Here is a 23,438-nt window from a genome sequence, read left to right as displayed (position 1 = left end):
AAAAAAAACTCCTGAACTTGGCCCATTGAAAATTTTATCTATCCTAGATTGTGGTTATGATCTCAATTTGTGCCACGATTTGTCTAGATCGACTTGAGTGATTTGGACAAAATGCGTTAATGTGATCTCTTCAAATTATACTAGCAATTCATTTTTATCAATTTTTAAAGATTTTTTTCAAGTATTTTGAAAAAGAAAGTTTAATATTTAAATTTTCTTTAGATTTTTAAAAATGTTCTTCAACATTTATAAAATTTTCAAATCTTTTGATAGAAAAATTTTAATGTTTTAGAATAAAAAAATTTCGCACTCTTAAAGGTTTTTTTTTTTTTTTTAACCAAAATGAAGAAATAATGAAATTACAAATATTTATCTAATAAATCTTTAGGAGTAATATAGTCTTTTTCAAAAGGTAACTCCAGTCAATCGTCCACTTAAAGGACTAAAACTAACAGGAAGGCATCACCATTGTAGTTTTAACACAAAAGACTGATAATTTAGAAGAGCAGTAGTTCAAAGTAAAGAGAGATCCAATACAAGATGATAATAAAAATTAATGAATGAGAAGATATGTCCGCACCAGAAACTTGTGAAGCAAATGGAGCAGCCGGTTGATTTGTGAATTAACAAATGGTTGTCGATAGAGTGAATGTTTGGAGGATTAAATAATGTAAAAATGGAATCATATATATGTATGAACAGAAGTGTGAATGAGATGATATTTAGAGCATGGATCTTTCTTGTGTTAATAACTTCATTATATAATATCATCCCAAGCTCAAAGATGGAAGTAAAGAATCTATTATAGACATGCATTACACATATTATGTTTGTGGTAAGATACATTTCGAAAGCAAGGTATATGATTTTTGGTTTATTTTTAATTTCTTTTTTCTCCTTTAGTTATCATTTGCTTGACTTGAACTCCATTCTAAAGCACCATTAAAGAAGATATTCGATCCTGCTTTAGAATCTTTCTTTTTGATTGAAGGGTGGCGTTGCAATTTGTTACATCGCATTCTTCTTTTTCTTTTTCTGCAAGTGTTCCATTGACACCCTTTTGTTTTTCAAGTCCTCTTCTTACTTTTTATATTGGTTTTTTCTTTTTTCTTTTTTCTTTTTGTTGTGTAAATGTATAACTAATAATTAATATTTCATAGAATTTATACAATTCAATCTCTCAATTAACCATCAGAGTATATGTATTTCTATAAACTCTAATTCCCAGCTCTATCCGAATAAACAAGACCAAACGGACCCTTTATACAAACCATTAGAAATATGCAACTTCACCATAGGTATTGTCAATATTAAAGGCCAGCCATTCAAGTCTAACAATGAGAAATGCCATGAAACCAGATTCAGTTGAGAAATTTACAATCCTGTTAGAATTCCCAGCTAAGCTTTCATGATTCAAGAGACGGGGCAGAAAAATGCTCATAATTAGAACGATAAGTTTAGAATCAACAAGTAAATGCCAAAATAATACTGATTAAAAAAAAAAAAAAAAAGTTAGCATGGGACATGTATTTATATTAAGAATGAAAGAATGTACTGCTCTATTATTCCTGTGAACAAAGCGGAAAAAAATTGTACAATCTTCTAAGTCACTATGTAAAAAACTTTTCAAAATTGAATGACTAAGAAAATGTTCCTACGCTGCCAAACTTCACAATTTGAAATGAAAGACAATGCCCGTAAATACCACCAAACTTCATGTAAACACAAGCAGAGCAGGCATCCACTCATCATTTTTCAACCCCACACATTATTTTATACTCTAAGCAACTTTTCCCTACTTATGCAGCTGTTGCTGATCTGGGATTACGACCACGCCCATGCCCACGTCCCCATCCCCTTCCACGACCACCCCCTGCAAAATCCCAAGTAAACATTTATTTGATAGAATCAGCATCAGCAACTATGCAAGTGAATAAGCAAAGCTCAAAATAAGGGAGGTTAATGCTCTTGGCCGCCAAATCCAAAGAGACAGTTCAATAAATTTAAAAAAAAAACTTAAAGCAAAGCAACATTTTAAAGGCCTCATAAACATTACTGAACAACAACGCTTTTGGGACTAAGATACGACCTGAGCAAGTGGCTATTGCTACATACAAGCGCTAAATACTTGATTATTTAGTGCAAACACAAGAAGAGATTAATGAAACCTATTGGTTCTTTACAAAAATTGTTTAAAAATCAAAGGAACTTTTTTAAATCATATTATGCATTACTTGATACATATAACCCCTCTCAGCTCATATTAGATGAACTTTAATTTACTTAACACATTTAATGAGCAGATCAACTATTATATTTAGCTTTCAAATATGTACATAATAGAAGCAAAATGTCCTCCAAATAATCAGCAGAGCTTTTCAATAAAGGAAAAAGGTCATGAGATTTAAACCCCTTTTTTACCTTTTTCTTATCTGATTAAATGAACGACAATACTCAAATTCTTGAAAACGTGAATGCAGCAGATTTTCTGAAATCAAATACAATAACAAGCTCAAAACATTCAATACTTTAACCCTGTTTTGCTTTTGTGACATTGATTCCAGCTTCTATTTACAAAAGAACTTGCAATATACAATTTGTAATGAACGTAAATATAAATCCATTTTGGAAGCATATAACATGATGTGATTTGAGTAACTGTCCAAAAGTAGAGAGTCATACCTCTAACCCTGCCCCTTCCTCGGCCACCACGCCCCCTGCCTCGTGTCCTTGGTGAACCCTCTGAGATCATACAAAAGAGCATATAAAATCAACTCTTGCAAGAAGTAAAGACTTCAGAGTTATAGACAAAAGAAGTCCATTCACCTCCTTCATCCTCAATTTCATTCCACGGTTTCACTTGATCAGCAGGAAGAAGAGGCCGGTATCTGCATTTACAAAGATAAAGCTACTAATTACATCAAGGCTAAGTATAGCAGCACAAAACATTACGGGGATTTGGCCCCATAATTAGTTTTTATATAAAAAGAAATGTACAAAGTATTCCATATACTGTCAACAAATAGGGAAAAAAGAAAGTAAGCATTCATCCTCATACAAATATATTTTAAATTATTTCAGTTCCAGTCAGAAGATAGTTTTCAGACTCATATTTCACTTACTAACTCGATAGACCATTTATTCATCACAAGGATATACAGTTCCATATTCACATTTAATAATGTATATAAAAAAATCTATATATTTTAGTTAACCCTTTTGTCCTTAAGGAAAACGAAGCAGCATACTCATTTTAACTACATCCATTTTTAAATTTATCCAGGATGAGGTTTTTGCCTCCTGTAGATTCTCTCCATCTACTGATCAGAATTATGTTCTTTACACTACTGCAATTGTATTGGGCCGGGTCAAACGCAGATCAGTCCGAATCTCCTCTTCAACCCATTTGTAAATGTTCCCATTAGCAATTCTTCACCCACATCACGCAAAGGCGATGTATGCATCTCGAACTGTTCACGAAATTCAGTCACCATCCCCTTTTGTTTCAGAGCCACCAATGACTCATACGTCGAACCTTTATACTACAGCCGAAATCTCTCTATTAAGGCCGTTTTGAAAGCTCCCCAGTTTGGAAACGGAGCTCACGAATCCACCCACTGGTACCAGTTAAGAGCACGCCCCACCATGCACACCGCCGCCGCTTCCACCTTCCCCCCTTCGGCAAACCGATTTTTCGACTCGAAACGCCCATCCATATGGATCCTCGCCGTTAAATAAAGGTAACTCCAGTTTCTTTATCTTCCTATCCTCCCCACTGGTCTGACTATCCCTCGATTGCCCCTGACTACTACCTTCGTTTTTCGTCTGATTTTCAGTTGTATCACCCTTATCCCTCGCTCGATTTCCACTCTCTTCTTTTTCGTCCTTCAATAGTATCCACTCCCTCAACTCCATGAATGAGATACCCCTTAATCCTATCGATATATTCCTTAACACTTCCCATATCCTTCTCCAGTTCATCAATTCTTCCTTCCATTCTGGTCTTCACCATAACCCACACTGGCTCAGATACCAATTTGTTAGGAACCTAAGGATTTTACTAGAATTGTAACGAGATAATCAAACTGAATGCAAACAACAGTGAATGAACTCTCTATATTTCTGTATTGATTTACTGATATATAAGAAGCAATACAATAGCAATACAATCAGTAAGGATCAAAACGAAAGAAAATTTAAAGCAAAAAGATAACTGTAGCCATTCGAGGTGTTAGGAACCTCCCAGTAATACACCACTAATCATTCTTTATCCCATTACAGAAGTTCCCACAATTTATTCCTCCTAGCCCAGTTGTCCTAACAAACTGCTCCCCTTTGATGGTGCCGCGTGTCTCATTCTGGTAACAATCCCCAGCTCAGCACTCGATCTAATTGTTCCCTTTCTTCCTCATCACGTACAGTTGTGTGACAACCTTGTTAATGCCCTCAATACCCCTCCAGAATCCAATTGGGTGCCTGGTGTTCTATCAGAATAATGCGAAGGGTCTGAAGGTTGAGGCTTTGACACAGTTTATACTTGAACAGGTAAAGAAATTTCTGTTATATATTAATGTTATGCTGGTAGATGATTATAGTTTGTTTAATACGAATGCTAATTTCCTTTTCCTTTTTCTTTTTCCAGGCGGCTTTGAAAAATCTCAATCTCATGGAATGGGACAAACTTTGTACTATAAATAAGAAGATTATTTATCCTGTGTGTCCTAGATACATTGTTCCAATTGAAGAGAGACGTGTGCTTCTGACCCTTACCAATGGTCCTGCTGAACCATTTGTTCACATCATTCCTAGCCATAAGAAATATGATGGTTCTAGAGAGAAAGCTACAACATACACAAGGAGGATATGGATAGACCAAGCTGATGCCATATCCATCTTAGTAGATGAGTAAATTAGCTAAATGGATTGGGAATGTCATAGTGAAGGAAAGAAGTAGGGACCCAGGTGGGACTGTCACACATCTAACATGTATTTTGCACCTTGAAGGAATCGTCGAGACCACAAAGTTGAAGCTGACATTCGAAACTTGAAACGAATGAATTATTTAACCTCACATTGATGGGATTTGACCCTTTAATCACGAAGAAGAAGGTATACTTAATAAACTGATAATCAGAACTTTTCATTGCGTTATTTTTGTTTTATAAACTCTATAATCCTGCAGTATTTTTGTATTAATGTGAAGTTATTAGTTAATCTAATTATTTGCATTATTCGTCATATAATCCATAAATATACTTGTTTTAGCTAGTGTACTAAAAATGAATTGACATATTGATTCATGCTTGTTACGTTTGTGGATGCAGCTCAAAGAAGGGGAGGACTTCCTTGATGTGCTCAACCCATGGACAAAGATTGAGACTCCAGCAATTGGAGATTGTAACATGCGGAATCTAAAACATGGAGAGATTTTGCAGCTGGAGAGGAAGGGCTATTATAGATGTGATGTCCCATTCACTAGACCTTCAAAGCCTGTTGTTCTGTTTGCAATCCCAGATGGGCACCAGCAAACAGTATTAAAGTAAGACCTTTCACATTTGAGGTGTTGATACTGTAGATCCTAAAAATCCTGTTGATTTTTGTGTTTAATGAGCTATGATTTAGATGTTTGGAACTCTTTCTCCCTGTTTATATGTCTTGTATTTGGTTATAGGTACATTGTTGACTTAATATACTGATTTATTTTTCTCAAGACATTGTGGATTGAACTTTGCCTTTTCACTTTTTTTTTTGGGTCTTAATTTACAGAAATTACCTTTCTCTATTCTGGCGATGTCACTAATTTTTCAATATTACTGATAACAGTCTCTGAATCTCCTTGATCCTTCTATACTGGTTTTCAGGATTGTAAATGCTTGTATTTTTGCTACTAATGTTTTTTGTTTGGTTCCTGGGAATGTCCAGGACGCATAAACTCTTGTAGAGACTCTCTTCTTTGGGGATCATTCTTTCATTCTTTATACTATTTCAATTTACCCAAAAAAAAAAAAACAGTTTTGAACTGTCAAACGTGTTTCAGATTTGGAAAAAATGAATTGTATCTAGTTTTTGAAAATGGTTTTTGGATCACAAATAGATGATCTAACTATCCCTATTTGGGTTCACCACAAATTATTGGAACCCAGTAGAAGATTTCATTTCGTTGCATGTTAAATAATGTTCTGTTGAGTCTTCTTCTTCAATGTTCCATTTATTCTCAAATTATATAGCTTCTTGTGAAGGAATTTGGTCTCAAAAGCATTTGAAATTTACTTCAATACCACCTCTTGAAGTTTGGTTGTATTAAACAATATGAATTATAAATTAGTTTATATTATAAGGGTTCTGTTCTTGCTGCCGGTAGTGAGGTAGGATCCTACCCCTTTCCTTGTTAGATACATTTGCTACATGGACTTTAGGGTTTTCTTTTCCCTTTTATCTTTTTGGTATGCTTCACCCTTTTCTACTCCATAGGGTAGATACACGACCAAGAGCCTTGTAATATGTCTACCTCAAATGTCTACTGTTCTTTCTAGTCTTTCCTATTGGTGAACCATAGTTAAAAGGAAGATTTAATCTATTGTTTATTGGGATAAGCTATGCTTCATGACTCTATATTCCAGAAACAGATATGAATGCCCACCTATAATTCAAACCCCAAATATTTCGTACCTGGATCTCAGGTATGTATGACCACCTATAATTTAAACCCCAAGTATTTCGTACCTAGATCTTAATGATTCTCTAAACGCATTCTATGGTTTTCGCTTTAGTTATGATGTGGTGAAATGATAAGTAAGACCACATTGTTGTCTTTTTCTAACACAATAACATGGTATAAGATGCTTAGATTTTGGTGCTGTGTAGGATGGAAGATTACGGGTTTTAAAGTGGCCTAGCCTGGGAATTGTTCTTAATGTGTCTGAAGGTCATACTTCTGTTAAGAAATTAATTAAAGTTTCAATGCCTTAACCTGCAAGCTCGATGAAAAGAAAATGAATTCACTGCTTTGTTATTGTTTATCTAGTTCTACTGACAGTTTGGCTTGGTTCTCTTGCAACCCTAATGGAAAATCTCTTGTCTCCTTGGGAAATCGTGGCCCTGGTAGGGCTTGGGATGTAACCTCCATGTCTGTTGTAGCTTCTCTACCAAAGGAAAATGTAGGCAATGATTCATATAAATATATTACATAAACCATTTGTTTTCTTAGCTTTTGGTGGCATAGCTCAATCTTGGTCAATTTAATGAAGTTGCCTCATGTTAAGGAGATCTAACGAAATTGTTGCTAAATGTGTCATGGTGCATATTGTTGTTCACTATTTTGTTTTTTCTTAAAAAACAACGGCCAGAAGCATATCATATTATTAATAGTTGCTCCCATCTGAACAACAGCAAGAAGTATCATGAACTTATGTCTACTTCATGCTTATAGAATAGAGAGATTCTCTTTTAGGAAAATCTTCAAGCCTTCTCTTGTTTGGCCTTTATTTTGTTTATTGGAGTTGATTCTCTTTTACATGGGCTCCAAATTAACTACACGCATTTTAAATTCATACAGGATGAGTTTTGGCCTGTTGTAGATTCTCTCCATCTAATGATCAGAATTGTGTTCTTTACACTGCTGCAATAGCAGGTGAATTTTCAGTATTGAGAAGTGATCTATCCTTTTTCTTGCTAAAAATGCTCTTATCCACTTCACTGTTTTATGCACTAACCATCATTAACTTTTATAGTTTACATAGACAAGGGTGGAACTGTTGTGACATGGAACACTAGCTCTTGGAAGTGGATACGGTTGATGCAAGTTGCCAGGAGCCTGTTTTTTCCTTCAATGTTTCAGCCGATGGCAAGCTCCTCCCTATGTATAAACTTTTGTTAGCTTTTACTGCATGAAGACATTTTGTGTACACTAACATGAGAACTTTTATCTTCTCACCTTGTGATCGGTTGACATGTAGATAGACAACTCAAGGGGATGTTGCAATTATAAATTCAAGCAATATGCAGGTTTGGGCCTTTGTATTCATGTTGGAGTCTCTTTTAATACCATTTAAATTGTAATATTTTACCTTGAAAAATAAAATCGATAGCAAGAATGTAATGTTTGAATACAGGGCTTCAGTTTCTGTATCTATTGACTCAAGTGCAGAGGCAACATTGATCAAGGACAAGAAGGAAAAGCGGTATGCCCCTTCCATGATATGTTAGTTAAGTAACTCAAATTACTTTTTCTATTATTTTCAGGGGAGCACAAGCAAGAAAATTGAAGAAAACAGTTTTGATACCAAGCTATGCAAAGATCTGTTAGCGGAGAGAGGTCATAATGCACTGGCCAAAATGTTGTGTTGATGAATTTTAATTGAGGTATATTTTGATCAAAGTCTTCTATTTTGACACATTGCCACTGACTTATGCTATCATGCTGATTATGGTGACCATGCAAATGATAATGACATTCCTATAGATTGTAAAATTAGCAAATGGTTGTCAAATTACAAGTTGTATCTTTCAGTCATATGTCCAACCATGTTGCCTAAAGGGATATTGGTGTAATAACATACAAGGAAACTTGTGTGGATGTTTCGATTTTTCATGCAACAAAAATGAAGTGGCTAAATATGTCTAATATTGAAAATGTGTAAATAATCCAATACTGATTGATTACATTGTGATAAATACAGGGGAGTTGTCACCGATGTCGGAACTGGAGCTACTCAGGCAATCTCCTATGCTGGAACTACAGAGAGCGGGTGAGCTTAATTTTTTGAAAATATTTAATTAAGAAAGATTCTAGATGTCGAGAGTTTAAAAAGAAATACCAGTTTCATTTATTCTTATAACTAGATAGCCATGAAACAGGCTTGGAGCTGGACCCAGATCAGTTCATCGGAAAACCTTATTAGAGGCCTTGGCAGAAGAGTTGCCGGTTGGTGCAATCCGTTTCTCTTCCCATATTGATGCCATTGAGACACAATCACAGGAAGATTCTTCCATTGCTGTCATACATTTGAGGGATGGTACTATAATCAAATCCAAGGTAATTAACTACCATCTTTTCGTTGTTAATTATGTGATTTAGTTTTAGTTCCTCATAATAATTGTTGCTTCGGTTTTAGATTCTGATAGGATGTGATGGTGTACATTCGATTGTGGCACGCTGGCTAGGACTTGGAACACCAGTCGATTCAGGAAGATCAGCTGTGCGTGGACTAGCTGTGTTTCCTGATGGCCACGGCTTGAAGCAAGAGGTAAAACAATTTTTAGATGTAGGCATAAGAGCTGGATTAGTTCCTCTAAATGACAAAGAGGTCTATTGGTTCCTCACTTGTCAATTTTCACCCAAAGGTTCGCTTTCTTCCCAGCTCCATTTTATACATCATTTGCTATTAGTTTAAATGTGTAAAGTATCAAGAATCTCTGATTGCCATTAAGTGACGAAATGACCCATTTGATATGTCTATCTTTGTTTCAGAAGAAATCATGGCAGGAGATCCAGAATCAATACAAAGAGAAGTACTTGAGAGCTATGTGAAGGACTTCCCTGAAGTATACAAAGATATGGTCAGACATTGCGATCTTTCAACATTGACATGGGCTCCATTGATGTTTAGGTATCCATGGGGCATCGTTTTCGGCAAGTTAAGCAAGGGAAACATCACGGTGGCCGGCGATGCAATGCACCCCATGACACCTGACCTTGGGCAAGGTGGCTGTTCAGCTCTAGAAGATGCAGTGGTACTCGGCCGACACATTGGCAATTCATTAATAAAAAACGGAGGACTTGTACCAGGGGAAATTGCTCAGGATTTACATGGTTATGTTCAGGAAAGAAAGTGGCGCGTAACTTGGTTGGTCATAGGTTCATATTTTTCAGGGTGGATTCAAGAAGCTGGGACAAATTGGTGGATGAAATTCGTGAGAGATGTCTTTTACAAGTTACTCTTTAGCAAGATCTTTAGTGCTGTTAATTATGATTGTGGGAAATTGCCTAATGTTCCTTTCTCAAGTGAATTGGGCAACCCAAAGAAAACAGAATAAGCTTCGTTATTTTTGAAAAACTCATTTATTTATTGTATAATAAATATAGTTTGGATCAGAAGAACAAAATAATTAAGCTGATCCTTACCTGTTGTTGGAATAATATTTGAAATAAAATGGATTCTTAAATAGTAGATATTATAAATACAACGATAAACATGCTTATGGAACATACTTGATAAACATGCTTGAAAATGACAATCTAATTAACGTTTATAAATACAACGATTGTTGGTTCTATATATAAATGTCATGTGCACTCCAATATACAAAATCTCTCTGCTGTTATTATGGAACATAATTTACTAAAAATCAAAAGTTTTGAGGGATATGAGAAGTCACTCAACCAAGGAATTGATACCTTCATTTGTACTAAAAATTATGTTGGTTAGTCGTTATTAGATGTCATAAAGTCAATCATAAAACATTATAAATACAATAAAACTCCCAAATTATTATGTACAATAAAAAAACTTCCATTGTATTACATTTTTAGTAGAATCATCGTAATTGTATTTTGAAATAATTAATAAAAATAAAAAACGCAATGCCTTTCAATTAAGTTTTTACGAGTAAAGATGCTCATAGTATTACACCCCACAATATATAATTTTAATAAAAAAAATATTTGCATGAATTTCATACAATATATAATTTCAAACAATGGTGAAACTAGCTATTGATTGACCCGGCTACAAGTGACTAATTTTTTTTAAAAAATTAGTCAACCTTTTCTTAAAAATAGGGTTATACATCTTATGGAGTCCTACAATTTTCAGTTTTATAAACTTAGTAGATTTCCAAATAAGCTAAGAAAGAATATTATAAAATCAATATAGTAATCTTAAGTTCTCATTTATTTATTAATACAAATTTCATAACCCTCACATTATAAGAAAAAATAAAATTTAGTTCATATATATATATATATATATATATAAAGACCATAACCCATAAATACATAAGACAATTACAAATATACTTTGTATCATTCTTTCTTAATCAATAAATATTTCCTTACAAAGCTATATATAAATTAGTATTTTTCCGAAAACACCTTCCATCCTCTCCAAAATAAATTTCTTTTTCACCCCTTTCGAAAATTTTAATTATAAAAATAAGAAGCAAATATTGTTTGGTTGCATGTGGATGATATTAACCAACAACTAATATAACCTTATAAAAGTCAACTTCTAATAAAATATCAAATATGTTGTAACAGTCAATGATTCCGCTTCTCCGCAGACTCAATCATGGCGGCTTTTCTTTTACTTAATAATTTAACTCAAATTATTAAGTAAAGTAATAAAAATCTTATTGAGTTGTTGGAATAAATATTACTTAAAATTAATAAAAATATATCATAATACCCTTCAATCATTTATTTTAATATCTAAAATTTAATGGGAATTTTTTATTATTCAGTAACCTCATAAAGAATTTGTTATTCAATCATACATCCTTCTTTTCCAAGTATAGAAAAGTCCTCACATGATGTCATTGCTTACATTAGATTATTGAAATATTAAAATTTCATATGCAACTCTCGCGTGACTGACCAGATCAAATCCAGAATTTTTTTAAAAAAAAAATAAAGTTGAGTTAAATTGGATTATCTTTATGGAAAAAAGTAATTATTAGTATTTTAAGAGTTGAATAAAATAGAATTATATTATAAGAATATTGAAATAAATCATTTTTTAGTTTTTAAAATAGAATAATAGAATAGAATAGAGTAATAATAGTGAATAGGAGGTATGGATTTAGTAGATTTTTGTTTATCTTTATGGCAGAGGCCCATGCCCTCGCTTTCTACAATGAGGCGTGTAATATTAAACGGAGTAAACTTCAAGATTATGAGGGAAGCAAATATTGTTTGGTTGCGTGTGGATAAAATTAACAATTAATAGAACTTTATAAAAGTAAATCTCATACTCAAGCACTATCCTGTCGGCTTCTTCTCAAGCATGTGACCATGTTCGTTTACTGTCTACCGTCACCGACACTATGACGGCTTTACTAAACAATTTTTGCTTCCTCCTTCCCCAAAACTCCAAGAATAGAAAAGTCATTGTTCACATCAAAATCTCTGAAGAAACTCTTCAACAATTGCATATAGTTTGTCTATAAATAAAGTTTTGAGAAAGACAGAAGAGAGAGATATTGGTGAAAATGGTGGAGGAAGATGTGGTGATAGTTGGTGCAGGGATAGCAGGTTTGGCCACGGGGGTGGCTCTGCAAAGACTTGGAATTCGAGCCTTGATTTTAGAAAAATCTCAAGGCCTTCGAGCCACTGGTGCAGCCTTAACCCTCGGGCCAAATGCATGGCTTGCTCTTGATGCTCTTGGTGTTGCTCACAAGCTCTCTTCTCTTTATGCTCCTTTAAAGACGTAACTTAAACCCTACACAATTTTGTTGGTTAATTATTTATTTATATATATCAAACCAATTAATTATATTGTGATAATATAGGGGATTTGTCACCGATGTTGGAACTGGAGCTACTCAAGCATTCTCCTATGCTGCAACTGGAGCCACCGGGTGAGCTTAATTAGTTTCTTGAACATAATTTTTTTTTTTAAATATATTTGATTTAGAATGGTTTTTTGATGTCTGAAAGTTTCAGAAAGAATAATAATCTATTGGCGTCTTATCTTATTTAAACAGTTTTCGAGCAGGACCAAGACCAGTTCATCGCAAAACCTTATTAGAGGCGTTGGCGGATGAGTTGCCGATTGGCGCAATTCGTTTCTCTTCCAATATTAACGCCATTGAAACACAATCACCGGACGGTTCTCCAATTCCTATCATACATTTGAGTGATGGTACTGTAATCAAATCCAAGGTAATTAACTACCATCTTTTCGTTGTTAATTATGTGATTTAATTTTAGTTCCTAATTAATATTTATCGCTTTGATATTAGATTCTGATAGGATGCGATGGGGTACACTCCGTCGTGGCACGTTCGCTCGGACTTGGAGCACCAGTCGATTCAGGTAGATCAGCTGTGCGTGGACTGGCTGTGTTTCCTGATGGCCATGGCTTGAAGGAAGAAGTCAGACAATTTCTAGATGTAGGCATAAGGGCTGGATTTGTTCCTCTCAATGACAAGGAAGCTTATTGGTTCCTCACTTGTAAATCTTCACCCAAAGGTTCGCATTCTTCCAGTTTCATTTTGTACGTCACTTGCTATTTACAGATTGGGATTAGGTGACAAAAATACCCATTTGACATGTCTTTCTTTGTTTTCAGGAGAAATGATGGAAAGAGATCCAGAATTGCTACAAAGAGAAGTACTTGAGAATTATGCCAAGGATTTCCCTGAAATATACAAAGATATGGTCCGGCATTCCGATCTTTCAACATTGACATGGGCTCCATTGATGTTCAGGTATCCATGGGACATTGTGTTTGGCTATTTAAGGAAGGGAAGCATCACAGTGGCCGGCGATGCAATGCACCCCATGACACCTGACCTTGCACAAGGTGGCTGTGTAGCTTTAGAAGATGCAGTGGTACTGGGTCAACACATTGGCAATTCACTGATAAAAAACGGAGGACTTGTTCTAGGGGCAATTGCTCAGGATTTAGATGGTTATGTTCAGGAAAGAAAATGGCGTGTGTCTTGGATAGTTGCTGGGTCATACTTTTCAGGGTGGATTCAACAAGCAGGGTCAAATTGGTGGATGAAATTCCTCAGAGCTATCTTTTACAAGTTTCTCATAACCAAGATCATTAGGATTGCAGATTATGATTGTGGGAAACTGCCTAAAGTTTCTTTCTCTAGTGAATTGGGAAATTCAAAGAAAATAGACTAAGCTTTCATATTGTTGTGAAGTGTGATGATTCTTGAAGAACAATCAAATCAAATAAGTTTCTTTAATGTTTTATAAGAAAATATTTATAGCAACAGCGAGGGGCTGGTGGCACACGTGTTAAATGGGGTTGGGCTGAGCTGAAATGAAGTGAATAAGAAATTGGGCTAATTACAAACCGAAGAGCCCAAGCCTTACACTCTTTCGTTGCTTAGGGGTGGCTAGGGGTGAAAATCGAGTCAAGTAGCTCGCGAGCTACTCGAACTCGACTTGGTATTGGCTCGAACTCGACTCGATATTAGTCGAGTCGAGTTCGAATTCAAGTAATCAATCGAGTCGAGTTCAATCATAGTAGAACTCGACTCGATATGTTCACGAGTATTTCTAAGTTCAATGGTTAAGCTAATAGTTTTTAGAGTAATAGGGGTCATAGTAATTTAAAAATTTGAAAATTTGAAAATCCACTCCTGTTAGATGAGCTCAAAATTGAGTTTGAACTCGAACTTAATTAAAACTCAACTAAAACTTGATTAAAACTCGAAAAAAACTCGATTATACGAACTTGAATTCGAACTTGATTTCCAACTTCAAGTACCGAGTTCAAATTCAAACTTGATTTGTTAGGCTCAATCAGGCTCGAATTCGGTACTGCAACAATTGAGTCGAGTTTGATTTACCAGATACTCGACTCGACTCGACTCGACTCGATTACACCCCTTTTTGTGGCTAGTGATGATTGTTTAATTTAATTTTTGTATTTTTCCGTTGAATTTTAAGAATTATTATTAAAAAGTTTACAAGTTATCTGTATAGAACAAAAATACCCTTACATCATTTAGTAGAATGTAACCGGTTTTGTCTCACAAGGATTGAAGTGGCTTTTCTAATTTTACTGGACCTAATTGATTCTTGAGTAGATGACTTTTTCCCACCCAAGGTTTACCTTAATGACCATTTCCACCCAAAGTTTGTATTTCGTTTACTACCCATAATATACTTTCTGATTTGATAGCGAACGGAGAGAAAAATTGGTCTAGGCTTTTGGGACTTTTGAAGAGGGGATGCCGGTGAGTCTTTTAGTGTTAGCAAGTTGGATTTCAGTGGTTAAACTTGGTCGAAATCTGACTTGGGAGGGGCAGATGTGTGTTCCATAAATCGCTCAATTTTCGGGGATTGACTGGTTTAATGGGAGCAAGGTTTGAGGGTTTTGATGAGTGATAATTAAGGAAAAGAATAGTGGTGGTGTGGGTTGTAATGATGACGGAATCGGCCGGCGATTGGTTAGAATATAAACTTTGGGTAGTAAATTGGTATTTTGAAACTTTTTGGATGGAAAAGTTTATTAAGGCAAACCTTGGGTGGGAAAAAGTCGTCTACAGTTGATCCTTTCATCAAACCTTAGGGACCAAAATGTCATTAACTCTTAATAAACTATGCCTATTTCAAAGTAAAAAATAAGTATTTATGTAAAACGAATGCATAATTTTGATACTTATTTTAAAACTATGAGTACACTTGGCCTCGGAACTTGGAAATCTACCCTTTAAAATTTATTTATCCAAGAAATGGCGGTGGAAGATGTGGTGGTGGTAGGTGCAGGGAAAGCTGGGCTAGCCATGGCGGTGGCCTTGAAGAGAGCAGGAATCCGGGCCTTGGTTTTGGAAAGATCTAAGGAGCTTCGAGTCGCCGTAGCAGCCTTAACCCTCTAGCCTAACGACTGGCTTTCCCTTGATGCTCTCGGTGTTTTCTACAAGTTAACTTTAAGTGAATCTCCTTCTAAGAGGTGATGCATTTCTTCTAATTATTTTCTCTAATGTTCCTTTGATTTATGATAATTTGTTTTTATTGAATAATATTTATTGTCTCAATGTGTAGGACTTTAGATTAAAAATATTTCCATATTAATGTTGTTCTTATTAGTAAGATTAAGTATCATAATTGGAGAGGTATCGTAATATAATCTTTATTCGTAAAATTAATTGGTTTTTTTATAGTAATAATCTATTTTACTATAACCCAATTATTGGGATATTGTAACTTGATTTCCTAATTGTTTCCTTGCAAAATTGTATTCTCAACTACATACTTAATTATGATAATTATTTAGGTCAATAATAACCAATCTTGCAACTGAAGCTAAGAAAGAAATCACGTTCACTGCAGCCAACAGGTAAATTTGTTTACATTAACGATCGCTTAGCTTTATTTTGTTCTCTTTTCTCCCTTAATTGTTGAGACATGTAAGTTGTAACTCAAAGTGCAATGAAGATCATTGTTTTTTATTTTTAACTAATTTATCAGGATTTAAGTGAACCCAGAACAATAAAACAGAAAACCTTGTTAAAAGTGTTGGTCGATGAACTACCTATTGATTCTATTCGCTTCTCTTCCAATGTTGCTGCCATTGAAACACAAACACAAGAAGGTTCCTCCATTGCCATCCTTTATTTGGATGATGGTACCATTGTCAAAACTACAGTAAAATCAGTTGATTTAACAAGAAGTAGTTAGGTCCATACAATTAGCTAGAAACTAATTTCAAAGCATTATATTAAACTGGCAACCTCATCATTTACACATTAGAGTCACTAGCAATACTTATGTGAGACAGTCTCACCATCTCACTTTACTGGTTTGATAAGATCGTATTATTAATTTATGGGGTGTTCAGGTTTTGACAGGGTGTAATGGGGTGCATTTAATGGTGGCACAATGGTTAGGGCTTGGAGCAGCAGTAAGTGCAGGATGATTAGCGGTGAGAGGTTTGAGTGTGTTCCTTAAGGGCCATGGGATTAGCCTCAAATTCTAGCAATATTTAGACGTGGGCATAAAGGCTGGATTTATTCCTCTCAGTGATAAGGAGATCTATTGGTTCTTCACTTGTACTCAAATCTATTTCTAAAGGTAATGGGCATTAGTTTTTCTCTCCACTGATTTAATTTACTGGGAAAATCTTCATTCATTAGCAAATTTTCAATTTTCTACTATCTATGAAGATAAACATAGTATAAGATTAGATTAAATTACAATTCTTTAAAGGTATTGGTGTCTTTTTTACAGGTCATCATTGATGTTACAAGTTTTTCGCTAATTAATTTTCAATCAAATTTATGTTTTAGCCCAAATTTCAACAAGCATACCAATCACTATTTACTATTACAAGTCTATCGTAAAAAGGTAATATTCACACTTTTTCATTATGATTTCATCATACAATCTTGTAAAATTCTTCTTTTATTTTAGGAGAATACATGCCAGGAAATCCAGAACTAATACAAAGAGAAGTAATTGAGAAGTATGCCAAGAACTTCCCTCCATTGTACTTAGAAATCGTCCGGTGAACCAATCTTTCGACATTGACATGGGCTCCATTGATGTTCAGGTACCCATGGAACATAATGTTAGGGCATCTAAACAAATTAAACATAACAGTGGTAGGTGATGCCTTGCACACCATGACACCTGAACTAGCTCAAGGTGGAGCTGCAGCTCTAGAAGATATAATAGAAGCAGAAAATGAGCAGGAAGAAGGAATTTGGCTGCTTGTATTTTCATTCAACATCACAGGTTTATATACAAGTGTAAAAGATAAGAGATCAGAGATTCAAAAACCAAATACAAATTCAAAAGAAGATCAAATACAAATTTAAAACAAAGATCATTGACTACTTCTTTTTTTGACTGATTCTCTCTTGACTGCATCTTCTCTAATATGCCCCCTCAAGATGGAGCTCGACTAAAGAGACAATCTTGGTGCACAGAGAAAGAAACCTAGACCTGGGGAGTGGTTGGGTAAGAGCATCCGCAAGCTGGTTTGCACTATAAACATGAGCCACACGTAAAGAGCCATTTTGAACTTGATCACGAATAAAATGGAAATCAATAGTGACATGTTTCATTTGTGAATGAAAAACTGGATTCAAGCACAGATGAGTGGCCTCAACATTATCACAATAAATCACAGGACAATGAGGAATAACAATACCAAGTTTAGTCAGAGAGAACACCCCAATTGAGCTCAGCAGTCGTAGAAGCAACAACTCTATATTCATCCTTGGTAGAGGATCTAGCAACCATGCGTTTGCTTCTCTGAACTCTAGGATATTGGATAGCATTGCCCAAGATAAACAACATAAGCGTTAGTAGAAGAAAAATCATCTTTGTTGCCAGCCCAATCAACATCAGATAAGGCATGTACTAAAAGTGGAGAATGACGATAATACTGAATGTCATCATTAGAGGAATCGCAAAGATAACACAATAAGCATTTGACAAGAATCCAATGTTCGGTAGTTGGTCTATGCATGAACTAAGACAGTTTGTTGACAACAAAACTATATCTGGTCGTGTGATTAGTATATATTGTAAGCTCCCAATAATAGTTCTATACTCTGTAGGATTCGAGAGTGTGGTACCTGATTGTAGTGTAATAAGAGGACTGGTAAGAAGGGGAGTGAGTACCAGCTTAGCATCTATCATGTTTGTTTGAGCAAGAAGATCCATGATATAATGTCTCTGAGAGAGCAAGATACCACTAGCATTTTGAATAACCTCTATACCAAGAAAATAAGATAGCTTTCCAAGATCCTTAAGTGAAAATTGGTGAGAAAGTAAATGCACAAATTGTTGAACCAGATCATCATTATCACAAGTAACAATAATGTCATCAACATAAACCAGAAAATACAGAATATGGCCTCCAGTTTTGAGAACAAAAAGAAAGGTGTCAGCATGAGAGTTTTGAAATCCTGTAGCAATAAGAAATTTGCAAAGCTCGTAGTACCATGCTCGTGGGGCTTGTTTAAGTCCATAAATAGCTTTTCGAAGCTTGCGAAAATAAGTGGGATAGTTAGGGTCAACAAAACCAGGAGGTTAGGAGATGTAAATATTTTCAGAGAGATGGCCTTGCAAGAACACATTGTTGACATCAAGTTGTCGTAGAGACCACCCATGGCTAACAGCATGGCTAAGAACAATACGAACTGTTGTGAATTGACCATAGGGCTAAATGTCTCATAATAGTCAGCTCTTAGACGTTGATGAAAGCTTTTTGCAACTAAGCATGCTTTATGCCTGTCAATAGAACCATCAAAGTTGCGTTTAATGCGAAAAATCCACTTGCAGCCAACTATATTATGACTAGAAATAAAAGGTGCAAGTTCCCAAGTCCCATTTTGAACAAGAGCATCATATTCTTCAGACATAGCTTGACGCTATTTTGGATCTTTGAGTGCTTGAGTCATGGTGCTTGGTTTAACATCACAGGTTTGGTTGAGGTGAGTGGAAAGGTTAAGTTTCTGGATTGGTTTTCGGATATTGTTTTTGGCTCTAGTAACCATAGTGTGTATGGGTGGTGGTTGTGAGGAATTGGTAAGGGCAGTGTGGTTGAGGTTCGGTAGAAAGCTCAGAGGTGGTTGGTGGGGATTGAGATTCTTACAATATTGGTGATGTGGGTAGCGACGGTGTAGTAACGGTAGAGGCTAATTGATCATCGCACAAAAGCTGCCCTTAAGGTGGAATTGTAGATGAGGTGGAGAATGGTGTTCAAGAAGCAGGACCTGTTGGAATTATTATCTTAGGAGGAATCCAAGTGGAGATAATGTCGGGTTGTGGATAAGGAGATGGAGTGGAAAGAGTTAGAAAAGGAAAGACTGACTCAACAAACTTGATATGACGAGAGACAAACATTCTTGATGTAGAAGGATGATAGCATAAATAGACACTTTGAGTGAGAAAGTACCCAAGAAAGATCAAGGTTTGGATCGAGTTTTAAGTTTGGGAGTGGAATAAGGACGAAGCCAAGGGTAGCACAGACAACCAAAAATGTGAAGCTTCGAGTAGTTTGGCGTAGAACCAAAAATTGTTTTATAGAGAGATGAAAAGTATAACGTAGGAGTGGGCATATGATTAATTAAGTAAACCGCAATGGCAAAAGCATGAGACCAAAAGTTTAAAGAAAGTGATGCATGGGAGAGTAGAGTGAGACTTGTTTCAACAATGTGACAATGTCGTCTTTCAGAATAGCCATTGTGTTTAGGTGTGTGGAGCGGAGTAGTAAGATGAGAAATGCGCAAAGAAAGGAGCAAGAGCCATGTATTCACCACCACTATCAAAATAAATTGTTTGAATTTCATTTTTAAAGTACTTTTCCACAATGGCTTTAAAACGTATAAATACATCTTTGACTTTGGATTTTTGCTTAAGAGGATAAAACCAGATATATTTACTAAAGTGATTAACAAAGATGACATAATATTTAAAGTCATCATGTGAAATAACAGGTAAGGTCCATACATTGGAGAAAATAATTTCAAGGGGTTGAGAAGAAATAAGAGAGGAGGTGAAAAAAGGTAATTTATGACTTTTATTGCAGTGACAAGCATTACAAACAAAATCAGATGACATAGAGGAAGATATATCTAATTGATAATGAGAAACAATATGTTTTAAGATGGGAAATGCAAGATGACCTAATCTACAATGCCATTCAGATGAAGTAGTTTTATTACTGGAGAAAGCGAATAATGGAGAGGAGATTGGAGAGAAAGCCGACCATTCATACACCCCTTCAAAAGGATTGCCCCCTTGCAAAGGTCCTTCACAAGAAAAGAAGAGGGTAAGAATTTCATAGAGACATTATTAGATGTGCAAAGGTTTGAAATAGATATGAGATTCTTTTTCATGATTGGTACACATAGGACATTATCTAGATGAAATGTAGGAGAAGAAGTAGTAAGTGATGTAGAACTAGTATGGGTAATAGGAAGACCCGAACCATCACCAATCATAATGTCGTCAGAATCGAAATAAGGTACATGAAGAGATAAATTGTTTAGATCAACAGTGACATGATGAGAAGCCCTACTGTCAAGTAGCCATTGTGGAGTGTGAGAGGTGGTGTTTGCAGCGAAGTGAGCCCGAGACTGCCATGGGGTCGGAGAGTTTGTTGGTGCATTTGGATTGGTGGAGGGCTAAATTGGTATAAGGCGAAAGGAGGGACATTTCTTAGCCGTATGTCCTTATATTCCACAAATTTGGCAATAGCCAAGATAAGGGCATGAAGGAGGTCAATCGCTTCGTGAGGAGTTTGGCCCGGCATAAGGGGACGCGGGGGAGCGGTTACTGTTTGAAGGTGATGAGCGCCAGTCCGTACTACTGTTTCCAAGATTCTGTGGTGGATGCCAATTGAGGTTTTTGGTGCCTGAGTTAGTTAGAGGACGCCAACCCATGTTGTTGTTGAGGTTGGGAAGTAAAATGGTTCTGACTTTGATTTTGGAGAGATACTTCAAAATTTAAAAGTTTTTCATGTAGTTCATCAAAGGTGATCGAGGTGTCTCAAGCTTGAATAACACGCACAAGTTCTTTGTAATCATCACCAAGGCCATCAAGGATCTTCTCTGTGAGATCATCCTCATCAAGTGGTGCTCTAAGAATGAAAGTTCATCAACCCGTGATTTCACAATTTGAAGAAAGTCAGTGATACTTTGTGAACCTTTAGAGAGTTTCTTGAGATGGTTCTTTACCTGTTTGATGTGTCCTCATGATGGCTTTGCATAGGTGTTAGCAAGGATTGTCCAAGCTTCTTTGGAGGTTTTGGCGCGAGCAATAAACGAGATAATAGTGGGAGAAAGAGATCCAACAAGAACATTGAGAATCAATTGATCTTGTCGAATCCATATTGTATGAGCTGGGTTTGGTATAGTGGTGTCATTTGTAGTGATAGTAGGGGTTGGACATGGTTTCGATCCATCGATATAACCAAAGAGATCATATCCGATAAAAAGGGTGTGAAACTGGAGTGCCCACAAAATATAGTTGTTGGTGCTAGTGAGTTTGAGTGGTGCTTGGGCAGAGATATTGATGGTGATTAATGATGTGTTGTTACTACAACATACAATGATAGCAAGTGCACTAGTTGCACAAAGTAATAGAGTGATGAGTGAGTATCGTTCTCACGAGGATTGATTGCTAAGTACTAATTTTCCTAAGTGTTTTTCCTAGTTGGAGGAACCAAATTTGTTTGGATTAATGGGAGAGATTAAAACTAAAACTAAAACAAAACTTACTAAGTATTAAAAACTAATTAATAAAGGCAAGAATTAAAGACAAAAATAATATCAATTTAACAAAAGGTTAGGGTTTTGACTTCATTCGAACTCTATGGATGAATTTTACGGATTATGCTATTTTCACACTCACATGCACGTATTGTAAATCGAATTCTCTAAGTTGTCAAACATACCTTCTCAGGCTATGAATTCCTACTTTTCCCTATTAAACTTTCGTACCCAACAATTTGAAGAATAATAGATCCAAGTTCATTAAGTTACTGGAATCCTAGATTGATTTCATTGATTCTCAAATCTATATCTAGCATTCAATACTACAATGGTGATTACCCAAGCTTAATATGATTCATCTCTCAATCTCAACATAAAATAAAATAAAATCAATAAAAACGGAATAACCACACAATCTATGCAATAGAATATCAAAATAACAATAATCAATTGATTAACCCATAGAAATCCAAGTTACATCAAAACCCTAACCCAAAATGGGTTAGTTCATAACTAAATCAACACAAACATGAAGAAAAACAATAAACACAATATTCAACATATTGAAATGCAGAGAAAAGAGTAGAGATCTCCCCTAGTTGACGAATCCAAAAGATTCAAGCTCAAATCTTCTCTCTAAATGTCAAATCTATTCAAAACTCAATGAAAAACAGCGAAACTAGACGAACCCCCTCAAAATGGTAAAGTTCTTCTTAAATAGCTCGCCCCAAAAGACTTAAAACTTTCCTAAAATAAAACTGTGCGTTTTGGAGAAACTAAAATTCGTAGACTTCGCCGCGGCGATGAGGTACAATGGAATCTCGTGCTTAATAGTTTTCGCCTCGGCGAAGAATAGACTTCACCACAGTGAACCTTCATGAAGAATTCTAAAATTACAGAATTGCCCTCCTCTTGCTTCTTTGCTTGAATCTTTGATCTTCGATGCTCTCCCATGGGAACAAGCTTCATAGTGCTTCACTCTACTTCCGAACTCTCCCAAATTCTGAGATCCGCTTACTTATGGGTCCAAAAACTCAAATTCGCTCATTATTTGCTCAAAATGTCCATTTTGGCCTGCAACACAAAATGTATAAAATTAAATAGCAATTCAGGCATAAATGAACTAAGAAGTATCTAAAATCCGGACAAAAAACCTAATTAAAACAGTATAATTCTCGGATTATCAATTAACATGTTGTTGGGGTCATTGGTTTTTGTGGCCATTTTGGTAATGGCTAGAGAGGTGATAGTAGCAACAACAAAAATAATAATAGTAATAATGAGCTTGAAAGGGTTGATGAGGCTTGCTATTGACAATGATAGATATACAACCATGAAAGAACAAAAATAGAGATGAAGAAACAATGAAGCTAAAAAGCGAAGATCATTGAACACAGTAACGAGAACATAAAACAAACAAAGAGAGAAAAAAAAAAGGAGATAAAAGATTATTGAGCTTTAAAGGGTTGGTGAGGCTTGTTGTGGACAACTGGTCAAGTTGAAGTTGCTGTGGACAAGTGCTAATT

At 35.5% G+C, this 23,438-nt stretch overlaps 4 protein-coding genes and 1 pseudogene across 4 annotated transcripts; 4 read left to right on the top strand and 1 right to left on the bottom strand.

Annotated features, from left to right (window-relative positions):
- Nucleotides 1–1,799: 1,799 nt before the first annotated feature.
- LOC116143017 (nucleolin 1-like) lies at nucleotides 1,800–3,915 on the bottom strand. Its single transcript, XM_031428433.1, has 4 exons — nucleotides 3,638–3,915; nucleotides 2,827–2,888; nucleotides 2,683–2,742; nucleotides 1,800–1,873 (listed from the first exon to the last, which is right to left on the bottom strand). The coding sequence occupies exons 1-4, from the start codon at nucleotides 3,913–3,915 to the stop codon at nucleotides 1,800–1,802; spliced, it is 474 nt and encodes a 157-aa protein (XP_031284293.1).
- A 525-nt stretch (nucleotides 3,916–4,440) lies between these two features.
- Nucleotides 4,441–7,119, top strand: LOC116143016 (annotated as a pseudogene).
- A 978-nt stretch (nucleotides 7,120–8,097) lies between these two features.
- LOC116143015 (monooxygenase 2-like) lies at nucleotides 8,098–10,055 on the top strand. The gene is made up of 5 exons (XM_031428432.1): nucleotides 8,098–8,180; nucleotides 8,679–8,747; nucleotides 8,857–9,034; nucleotides 9,114–9,342; nucleotides 9,470–10,055. Exons 1-5 carry the CDS (start codon nucleotides 8,098–8,100, stop codon nucleotides 10,033–10,035), a joined length of 1,125 nt encoding a protein of 374 aa, XP_031284292.1. The 3' UTR covers nucleotides 10,036–10,055.
- A 2,152-nt stretch (nucleotides 10,056–12,207) lies between these two features.
- Nucleotides 12,208–13,855, top strand: LOC116143014 (monooxygenase 2-like). The gene is made up of 5 exons (XM_031428431.1): nucleotides 12,208–12,425; nucleotides 12,508–12,576; nucleotides 12,703–12,880; nucleotides 12,961–13,189; nucleotides 13,290–13,855. Exons 1-5 carry the CDS (start codon nucleotides 12,208–12,210, stop codon nucleotides 13,853–13,855), a joined length of 1,260 nt encoding a protein of 419 aa, XP_031284291.1.
- Nucleotides 13,856–15,417: 1,562 nt separating this feature from the next.
- Nucleotides 15,418–17,502, top strand: LOC116143013. The gene is made up of 4 exons (XM_031428430.1): nucleotides 15,418–15,540; nucleotides 16,154–16,355; nucleotides 17,096–17,147; nucleotides 17,235–17,502. The coding sequence occupies exons 1-4, from the start codon at nucleotides 15,418–15,420 to the stop codon at nucleotides 17,500–17,502; spliced, it is 645 nt and encodes a 214-aa protein (XP_031284290.1).
- Nucleotides 17,503–23,438: the final 5,936 nt, after the last annotated feature.

Source organism: Pistacia vera, unplaced genomic scaffold, assembly GCF_008641045.1.
Source record: "Pistacia vera cultivar Batoury unplaced genomic scaffold, PisVer_v2 Contig423, whole genome shotgun sequence".
NCBI classification, from domain to species: Eukaryota; Viridiplantae; Streptophyta; class Magnoliopsida; order Sapindales; family Anacardiaceae; genus Pistacia; species Pistacia vera.
Note: the sequence above shows the minus strand (reverse complement) of the source record. Positions and strands in the feature narration are given on the sequence as shown.